Raw genomic sequence first — 10,803 nt, forward strand, 5'->3', positions numbered from 1 at the left:
GAAACCTGAGCTTCGACGCAAAGGATGGTAAGAATGGGTTAGGGAGCATCTCACTCCAGATTAACCCGCAGGCGTTAGTAATACACAAGAATTAGTGAGCACAATACCTTTCTGTGGAAGCCCTTTATTAGCAAAATTATGGCCATTGAATTAAAAAAGTACAGGAAACATGAAAATTCCGCATTCTTTAATAGAGCAACATCATTGGTCAACGACCCAAAATTGGTTTGACGTAGCTCTCCACTCAATTCTCCCATCAGATAACTCTCTTTTTCACACCTGCGTATTTTTTCTTTTTCACATCCTTATTTCTTTATATATTCCAGTCTCTTCCAGAAAAAAACCATGGCGATATTGGCCATGGGGAAATTGTATCGCGATGCAAGCATTGTTTCACAAATTTCCTACTAAAAATATTGGGCAAACCTATGGATGTGTGTGAGATGCACCTAAGCTCCAACCCATCAAATGCTGCATGCACCTCATACGACAGTTAGAATTGACAGCTAAGTTTGCCTCAAATGGGCTGTATTGAATTAAAGTAACTTCTTGAATGGGTTTCCCCAAAATTTACAAATTATTGCTAATAATGCTCATTATATCCAACTCTCCACGGACTTACGTTATGATCCTTCATTACTTTTGGGTTATTTCAATCTGAAAATACGTTCTCAAAAAAACAATTCAAAGACAAATTTATTCAAAAGTCCGCATAGAGTCTTATTGAAAGAGCAAATGCAGCACACTTTTCTAACCGTTTGAAGAAATTCAGAAATCGCTTGAGGTACCTTTTAATTAGTTCGTATAAGAATGATAAACAAAGATATCATAATACCCGCAAATTTCATTAAACAGTTCACAACGTTTGTTTAGATTGCCTTAAAACCATCGCCAGGTAGTGATCAACTAAATCAAAAGCAATCTTTGTGTTGTATTAACAGTTTAAACCTAGTGGGCAGTTCGATGTCTTTGTTTATCAATCGATGTGTTATTCCACAATATCTCTCCGGAAAAAGTCGACTTTAGGCGGCATACGTTTATCCAATCAAGGCGAACATTTTATTTCAAACAAATATAAACGGTATATTGGATTGACCGCTGCATTTGGATCGCAAAGTGACCGTGCGCCCTCTTCCTCCATCCCACATGTTTCGCAACCGCATTGCGTACGTGCCGAGCGCGATGTGTTTGCCTCAAGCGTCTGCTCTCCCGTGAGACATATTTCGGACCGTTCATTCCGCCGATGGACCCTCGGGGCACTCAAAGAAAGGGACAGTCACTCCGCCTGGCTTCTCACCACGCATGGACGTCGATAAAACCTCACCCTTACGATAGGGAAACGGAAAGTGAAGAGGCGTGTAGGCTATATGGAAGTAAAATGAGGATCGAAAAAAATATATCTACGTAAACCGTAATATATAAATTATATCGTAATCCGCATCACCCGTGGATCGTACCGTACCGGTAGGGTATGCGGTTTATCATATATTACGGTGTTACGGTTTTACTAAAAAAAAAACATAAGTTTCAAGTTTCCTCTGCCACTTTTCAATAGCCATAATTTCGAGCTCTCAATCAAGCACTTAAAAAAGACTCCCACATAAAGGCTTTGTCCTCACTAACCTTTTCATATATAATCTTAATCTGGAGTGAGCTGCTCCCTAAACCAATCTTGCCAGCCTTTGCGTAGAAGCACAGGTTTCGAACAAAAAATATATGTGTATCAGATCTTTCATCGAAATGTTTGAGAAATCCAGTGGTTTTATTATATTTCAACCCTAGTTCAGCCCTATTCGAAGTCTATTTATAATTTCCGGGGTGACTTTATATTCCCGTGATGACTTATCGCGTAATGGCTGCTTACTTTGATATCTATGATAATCACTAGCGTACATTCAACTTTGGCAGGTTTAAAAAAATATTATGTTTGGTGCCCAGCCAAGTTCCCACACTAAGCAAGAGAGGCGCCAATTTATTCATCACACAGGCGATATAATTGACTCTCCTTACAAGGAAACCCTTGGCATCTTTACCATTTCTGACGAAAACGTTATATTTCTTTTAACATTGAAGCGTGTGAATTTGAAGCAATCTTCTGTGAATATTTTTGCTCCTTTCTTCATATTAAAAGAGTTTTCTAAATTTAAAATTATTTTCTTTTCATTGTTTTAATATGATTTCCACTTGTTATAACTCAGTCGGTCAAGTTGACTCAGTTAAAGGGAGTTTTTCTCCAACTATATTTTTGATTTTTAACGAATTAACTTTTACTAAAAATTTTTCCAACATTTTGATGGTAGAGATTAAAACTAATTGTTTATGATGGTTTTCAAAGTACTATCATGGCTTAACTTACTAGAAAGCAGTTTAAAATACAAATACGACCCGGTTTACGGAACCTAAATAATTGCACACATATATTTTTAAAATTTTAAATGTGTAACATTTTACTTATTTTGTAATTTTTTCCACATGTTGTGAGTAGAGAGTAAGGCAAATGGCTTACGATGGTTTCAAAGCATTATCTTACCTTAACTTACGAGGAAGCAGTTGAAAAAGACAAAAAAATGTGACAAAATTGACCCGGTTTACGTTACTCATATATATTTACTCACAACCGACGTTTTCCTGCCGATCTCCTTTCACCGCCGAAATTCTTTTTCCGTAGAACCAGTCCCCACCCTCTTCCGACTCGCCGGGAAAAAGGCAAAAACAAGGTGGAAGATACTATAAGCGCGTAAAAACCTGCCCTCCCATGCCGTTTTTACGCGGACGTTCTCTTCCACTCGTCACTCAAGTTCCTCTCACCTCTCGGGGGGGTACCTCAAACGCATATGACGATATCTTCCTCCCCTTCCTCCTCAAAATGGGCCCTGCTCCGAGCGTAAACCTGCCACCGTGATGTAACACCCAAAGAGGCAAAATGGAGCTGAAATTGGGTGTGCGTCGTGTGGTGAGGGACTGTAGGGGTCGGTCTATAGATATAAAAGGGTGGATACCCAAGCTGTAGTCATCAGTTGTCTCAGTGCCTTCGAAGCAGGAGCAGCAACATCCACATCAGACGCATCACTCCCACCGACCAAGGTGAGTTTGAGGAGCCACAGTACTAGACGTATTAATACCCTAACCTAAAGTTTTCTCGGTACTCTCATACAGAATTCATTCTCACTCAGTAGACAGTGATACAGCTATACCCCTCCACCCTCAGGAAACACAATTTTCTTGTAAGGCAAATATTTCTCATAACTTCTTTAAACTTCCTCTTCAAGGGCTATAAAAGGATCAGACACCGGATTTTTGCCAATAAGCGAGAAATACCTCAAACGGATATACTATCCACCTCTGAAAAGCCAGAGAAATACTAATTCGATGGTATTATTTAATTTACAATCAGTTGGTACAATAATTACCCAAGACATTTCCTTATTTATTTTTCCATATTGTATAGAACCAATGCCGCAACCTAATTTATGAAGTAATTTATCTACAATTTGAACACCTATTCCTTCACGAAAATATACAGCATCAAGCACCAACAGGAAATTTTAAAAGTCTACAGGTACCCATACGAACTTTTCTCAACATTTTTATCCAGCAACAGGCGGCATCGCAGCCCAGCCTTTTACTCCTTGTTTAAATCTGAAGGGCTGTAGGGGTTGGTCTATAGTTATAAAATGATTGATGCTCTAACTGTACATCAGTTGTCTCAGTGCCCTCGTAGGGACAGCAGCAACATCCACATTACTCCCACTGACCAAGGTGAGCTTGAGGACCATCAGTAGGAGACGTAGTAATACCTTAACCTAAATTTTTCTCAGTACTCACATCAAGGACTCATTCTCACGTATTAAGAAGCGGAAGAGCTATACCCAACCACCATCAGGAAACCCCATTTTCATGAAAGACATAAGTATTTCCCTTAAATTCTTTCAATTTTCTCTTCAAGGGCAATAAACAAAACCGCCACCGGATTTTTTCCAATAAGCTTAAGGTACCCACAAACAAATACAGCCTCGGCCTCTTGAATGATTGAATGATTCGATAGTCATTCAACACGAATTTCGAAAATACACCCTACTATACATACACACATCGATATAAAACTTTACCTTTCGCATCACCAAACTAAGTGACTTGATCGATTTATTTAAGGGAGCTAAATTAACGAGGAATTCTAATCTTGATATGTGTTCGATGCGTAGGTCCTCTTCTCCACAAAACCAAACATAAGCGTCTATCAACTTGTCCCACTTCCTGGCACTTTGTCGGTGATGTACACAGATAGACATAAGCATGTCAAGTAACACACTGTTTTGTGAATCGGATCTGAAATATATTCAAACGAAAAATATTCCTTGCATAATACATTCTTAGTATATGTAAAATCCTTGGCTTAGTTGACTACAGCTCCCTATTTATCTCTATCCATTGCAATTATTTTACTTCCAAGTGGTTTATCTGCCTCGACTTCTCTGTTCCTGCTTCAAGTCTTCCTCGGGGTATTTTTTTATCAATTACTCCTTTCATACTGTTTACTGAATAGTAGTTAATGGCTCAAAATTTCCTAGAATAAGTCACAAGTGTCAGGATTTCACACATTCAGGGTATTAGAGCAATTTTTCTTTCACAAGGGTACTTTTGACTGTATCCCACAAAAGTATTACTTTGTTTGTCTTTTTATAGATTTTTATAAGTTTGCGCATAACCCTTCGTCATGGCTAAGAACTACGTTCTCCTTTTATTCTCCAAACTGATTATAACTCGGTATTACCTAACGTTCCATTTGGAAGCTCGCTGGGCTGAAAGTACAGTGCATTCCCTGGCGCGGGATAAGAAAAATTCGGGTTGGGAGGGCCATTTATTTTCCCTGGGCAACCTCACAATAATGGTTTATTTTTTGGGAGCACGAATATTGAAACGAATATCCTCAAGTCAGCCTCTCAATGTGCTTTCACTCACCGTGTTTTTTAAATGGTTTTACACAAGTCTCCACTCGCTTCGCTGACGGACAAAGTGATCCGAATTTCACGGGGAACAAGGTACGGGTGTTAACCGAAATTTATATGCATGTTAGTGAGATCTATCAAATTTACAACTCTTCAATGCTTTACTTCGCAATTAAAAACATTATACTGCAAAATATTGGAAAAGGCGGATATCATTGCACTCCTCATCTAGCCGCGAACATTTTTGAAAACTGATTTGAATGCGACCGAAATGGCAACAGAAGTCTGTCTCCTATGGGAATGAATTAGACCTGCTCCATGCAGTCCCCTTAGTTGTAAGTGTCTGGCGGGATTACTCAGGATCTCTTCGGTCAGTGGCCAAACGATTAACCGACTGCGCTAACACACTTCCATGCCGTAACTGAGAAAAACCCTACATGCAGCCTTAGCTTCTAGAAGAATCTAAAGGAGACTTCAATGCTCTTTCTCCGCAGATGTACGCTCGCATCGCACTCCTCACCCTTGTGCTGGCCGTGTGCCAAGCATTCCCTCAGCACGGCGGATCCTATTCCTCCTTCGGCTACGGAGGCGGACAAGGTGGATATGGCGGTAACTACGGCGGTGGATATGGCGGTAACTACGGCGGTGGATTCGGCAGGGGCATTGGCGGAGGATACGGAGGCTATGGAGGATATGGAGGATACGGAAGACAGTCTTACGTCGCTGCAGTCGCGCCCGTCGCCAAGGTTGCTGTCGCTCCCGTCGCCAAATACGTCGCCCCAGTCGTCGCTCCCGTCGTTGTCGGCAAGCAGGTGGCCCACATTGACCACTATGTAAGTATTACATATGCATAAAACTGCACGAGTCGACTTAATAAGTGCGTGAGCGGAGGCACTAGGATATTAGTCATAAGAAAATTTCGGTGCAACGGAGATAAATAGTTGTTGGTAGGCACTATAAGAAATTGTACTGCCCGAACACGACTTAGCACTCATTCTATGACTGGACTTTTAGGAGAAGTACGACCTGTGCAGTTGGACAACCAACTTTGCAAAAGATATGATCATCATTATTTGATAATTTCCCTGAGGATTGTTGGAAAAAATACATATAATAAACAGTCACTTCAAAAATGTGAGAAGTTAAGCGTATATTTAGAATGACTTTGCAAATCACGAAAAGCGTTTTCATTAGTGACAAAGAGGAAATATAGGATTAAGAAGGAAAAAAGTAACACTTTCTGTAATAATTAACTAAGCACAAAATTAAAAAATGCGATTTAACTACGTATTCATTTTGATTCAAATAAATGTTTTATATAGAAACGTAAATGACAAGCAATATTTTTTCAAAGTATTCACAGCCTTGAACTTCCATTTACTCCAGTACTCTCTTCATTATATGAAGAGAAATATTAGCTTTGGTTACAATCAGATTGAAGTTGAAGCAACACCTTGTCACAAGAGTAGAAGTAGACAAGCAGAAAATTTGTAATAATGACCTCTTCTTTGGGTAGAGGAGAATTCTCAAAAGTATCTTCTAAAGGGCAGCTTAAAGGCAAAAAATAAAAATAATTTATATACGCAAAGCCAACCAAATCAAACATTTTCACGAAAAAATGACCCTATAATATGGCTATCGCATACAAATGACTAGATATTTTAAATAAATGAAAATGTTGGCTTACAGGCAGAAGGTACGAAGGTAGTAATAACGTCCGGAGTTATTGGAGAAGATAAATTATTTAAAATCTCAATTTAGGGGGTAAGAAGCTGAGTGGTATAAGTAATTTTTTCTTATCAGATTAAGGTAGAGAAATTAAGTAAAAAAAAACGAGCTCAACTACACATTTAGTTTTGCATATACATATTTAGTATTTTAATTTCCACTCAATATCAGTACAGAACAGAGACTCGCTCTTATTGCTTGGCAACCGAATGTTTTTATACTACTTCAATTAATTTCAGCACCTAATTCTGTTCACATAAAAATCACTGCTACCGTTTCGCTAATAGCCTTCTTATTATTTTGAAATAAATTGACTAACGCCCACTTTTCCTTCTAGGCTCCCCCCCACTACTCTTACGAATACGCAGTGAAGGACGAGCACACCGGTGACGTCAAGAGCCAGCACGAGGAACGTGAGGGCGACAACACCAGGGGATACTACACCGTCAACGAGCCCGATGGCACCGTCCTCACCGTCCACTACACCGTTGACAAGCACAGCGGATTCCAGGCCGTCGTCGAGAGGACCGGCCATGCCGCTCACCCACAGCAAGTCAAGAAAGTCGCCGTTGTCGCACCCGTCGTTCACGCACCAGTCGTGCACCACGCACCAGTGGTCCACGCCGCACCCTACGTCCAGTCCCACCACTACTAAGCAGTGATTCCCTCAAACACCACCGAAGTGGTCCATCATTCTCATTTCCCACCAGCCACTTCATCAACTTAGCTCAACCATCCGATAGCATCGATGATACCATCGCGTGCATCGTCACCTGTATCTATAACCCATCGACCGCATTCTTCGAGGCATCAAATACACCATGCTCCCATCTTCTTCAGCGAGCCTCGCGGAAAAGAATCATCGACGCATCTTTAAGTCATGGATGACAAACTTCAGTTTTCATCCAAGTGCTCGTGACTTGAGAGTCTGAGAGCTTGTAAAGGTGTGTTTGTAAATTTGTACATATGTATGGTTTAGTTGTTAAATGAAAGATGAAATAAAAAAATATGAAAGAAATCTTACTTTTTTCGTTCATTTTCATTGCCCACCAGCGATTCCATTTTTCAGCTAAATGTTTTGATAGCGTTGTCTTACCATCGTATGCATCATTACCTGTACATAACCCACCGACTACCGTTGCTAGGTTTTCAAATCCACTAGCTTCCATTCCAACCACAACAACGACGTTAGGAGAGAGGCCTCAGTATACATCTAATGCACGCTTTTAAGGAACAGCCCAGGTGTACCAAATATGTTCTCGTAAAATTTTATATTCATACTTACGTTGCTATATTTTTAATTGTATTTTATTGGTATTACCTACATTACTTCATTTTAATACCACAGACTTACAGCAGATTTGCGCATACATCTTGCTCTGTATCTATAAACGATCAATTTCATTCGTAATCACTTCAAAGCCAACGTTCCTTCCGCACTCCTTACGGGAAAGAGTCATCGACCCATGCATGACCTCAGTTTTCTTGCGACCGTTCACTTTGCACGGCCTAGAAGGCAATGCAGCAAAGTTTGCAAATGTGTCCGTGTACTTTTAGGCATATAAAGGAAAGGTGGCATTAAAATTGGATGATAAAATTTCCTGCTCGTGCAAATTCATTCCAGAAGACTTAAGTTAATGTTAATTGGACGGTGATCCCTCCATGTTACGACACAAACGTAGGGGAAGTAGCCTAATCAAGAAGACTTTGTTGCTAGATTTTATTGGAATATTTTTGTAAAAAATCTATACCTTTCCGTAGCATTAGTCGTGAATTCTCTCGTCTCTATAAAATACCCATTCATTCAGATTTTAACGCCAAAATCTACTCTCAAAAATAAAGTTTAGGTGAAAATATAAGATTCAGATGGGATTCATTGAGCTATTCGGTTCATGTGGAACATAACATATTTCCATATCATTAATCAAACCAGTTTTATGTATGCAGTTTGATACATACCATCAACATAGCCGCAGCAGTTTGACAAAATCTATTAAGATCAAAACGTTTGATAGAATAAATCATGTGCTTTATTATTTGCAGCAACGTTTAAGTAAATTTAATAAAAATACTCCCTATCATACCTGTTTGATAGTTTTTAACAAATATTTTTTTAGTGTGCATAATCCTGTATCCCTGAATAAAAATCAAACATAATTCGGGGCTCTAATTAAGATACTTGTGATCAAAATAGATACGACAACAGACTTGGATCCGAGATAGTGACTTCCTTCTGTCCGAAGATTACATAGTATCGTATAACTGCCTGCCTCTGCCAAATAATTAGGTAAGTACCTACTTAAGTAACATGTTTGGTAGTGAAGCAAAAATTCTTCATGTGGAATTCATAAAAAGCTATATTCTAATCCAAGGATACAAATAGTACCTATAACAATCATGTTTCAAAACAATAATGCGAAGGTCGGCTAATATTTGGCATCATATTTCGAAAAATGATAGTAATCTTTTGGAGCAGTATTCCTAGAACATTCTATAATTGAGGCACGATGAATTGGGCTCATTTCCCACTTCTTCATACATGATAGTATTTAATTTATTCAATAAGGAACTTGAAGTTCTTCAGAGAAGAAAAAAGATCGTATTATTCAAATGAGTTTACCTGTTTATTTGGATCTTAAATTATAAGAACTGCACCACTCATAAAAACGCTTCTCTCACCAAACTTTCAAAAAATGGACACTATGAAAAATATTCATCCAATAATGGAAACATCTTGTAGCTAATCTTTGAAAAAAGTCATTTAAATCTGAATTGAATTCTGTTCAAAACTTTGTGGCGTTACAAAATATTGATTTGATCAATTAGAAGGAAGTAAGTCGATTGCAAGATAGGTAACACCTATGTATCATGTACCACCGATTTGGATAAAATTACCCAAAATATAATGACCTTGATCCAGCATCATCGTATCCTGTTGAAGTGAGAGCCCGAAATGGTTAAATCTAGATGAAACTATTTTTCCAAGACTGTAAAAATCTTTTTTCTCAAAGAATAATTGACTACTTTGCCAAAAAAGAAGGTAAAACAGTAAAAGATAAAAAAGCTGAACTAATGCTGGCCAAAAATGTAACGTGTAATAAACACTACCTCCTCGAAAAGAAAGTCCTAAGCTCATTATGTGGGACAATTTATATATTGATTGAGAGAGTTTACCTCACATAAAGTTGACTTTAATCACATGTGAAATAAAGAACAAAAAATCATCGAGTAAATTTTCTACGCATAAATTCATAGTTTTAGGGATCTAGCAAGTCTAATTTGAATTAATAATTTAAAGAGGGCAGGAAAACATAAAAAATACAGGGGCTTTCATTAGGGGCAATCCTTAACATAGGAGAAAATAATGGTGAAACATTAACCAATGATGGCTCAAAAATAAATGATGCACAAATAGTAAATTCTGCCCTCAAGAAATGTAAAGAATTCAGGCATTTGCAATCAAGATAATATATAACACAGACTGCGAAACTTAAAAACTTATTTACGGCCATCAGCTTCACGAAACAAATACTGAAAAGTTTCACAGAATTTATATACGTAAATTATGTTTATATTGCTATAGGAGCATTGTCAAGCGAATAATTTTGGAATATGTTTTTCGAAAAAATGACAATCAAGAAGCCGTTGAGTTCACTCATTTCTTATGGTGCTCTTAAATAACCGTGTTCTATGCTCAAATTAGACTTAAAACATTTTAACCTTGATTCCTTTGTCACTTGGGGAATATATTGCTGTGAAAATACTAACAAGAATAGTTTAATGAACAGAAAGAACTACGTAAGGAAATACAGATAGAAAATAATACATGGCATATGAAATGGGAATCGAAACGTCGAAACGATTAATTAGAGAGTATCCGAAGCGTATAGAAATGAAGTGGATTACCGGCAGTTAAGCAATATTTTCTCCCCTATCTTAGCTTCCTCAAAGAGTTGGAGACTCTGCTCAATACCTGGCGTTAATTCTCGTTGCATTTAACTTTCTGTTCCAAGCAATGGGCAACACTACCTTGCTCAATTCACTATCTCGTTAAGCCAGGAGTATCTGAGGCGTTAAGACGAAGCCGTATATAAGAGGACTGGTGGATCTTCCCAATCATTCAGTTCAA

The 10,803-nt window shown here is 38.4% G+C and overlaps 1 protein-coding gene across 1 annotated transcript; it reads left to right on the top strand.

The window, feature by feature from the left end:
• Positions 1–3,018: 3,018 nt before the first annotated feature.
• On the top strand, positions 3,019–7,525 carry LOC124160300 (cuticle protein 19-like). The gene is made up of 3 exons (XM_046536131.1): positions 3,019–3,084; positions 5,441–5,779; positions 7,012–7,525. Exons 2-3 carry the CDS (start codon positions 5,441–5,443, stop codon positions 7,327–7,329), a joined length of 657 nt encoding a protein of 218 aa, XP_046392087.1. The 5' UTR covers positions 3,019–3,084; the 3' UTR covers positions 7,330–7,525.
• The last annotated feature ends 3,278 nt before the right edge of the window (positions 7,526–10,803 follow it).

Source organism: Ischnura elegans, chromosome 6 (genome assembly GCF_921293095.1).
Source record: "Ischnura elegans chromosome 6, ioIscEleg1.1, whole genome shotgun sequence".
In the NCBI taxonomy this organism is placed as follows: domain Eukaryota; kingdom Metazoa; phylum Arthropoda; class Insecta; order Odonata; family Coenagrionidae; genus Ischnura; species Ischnura elegans.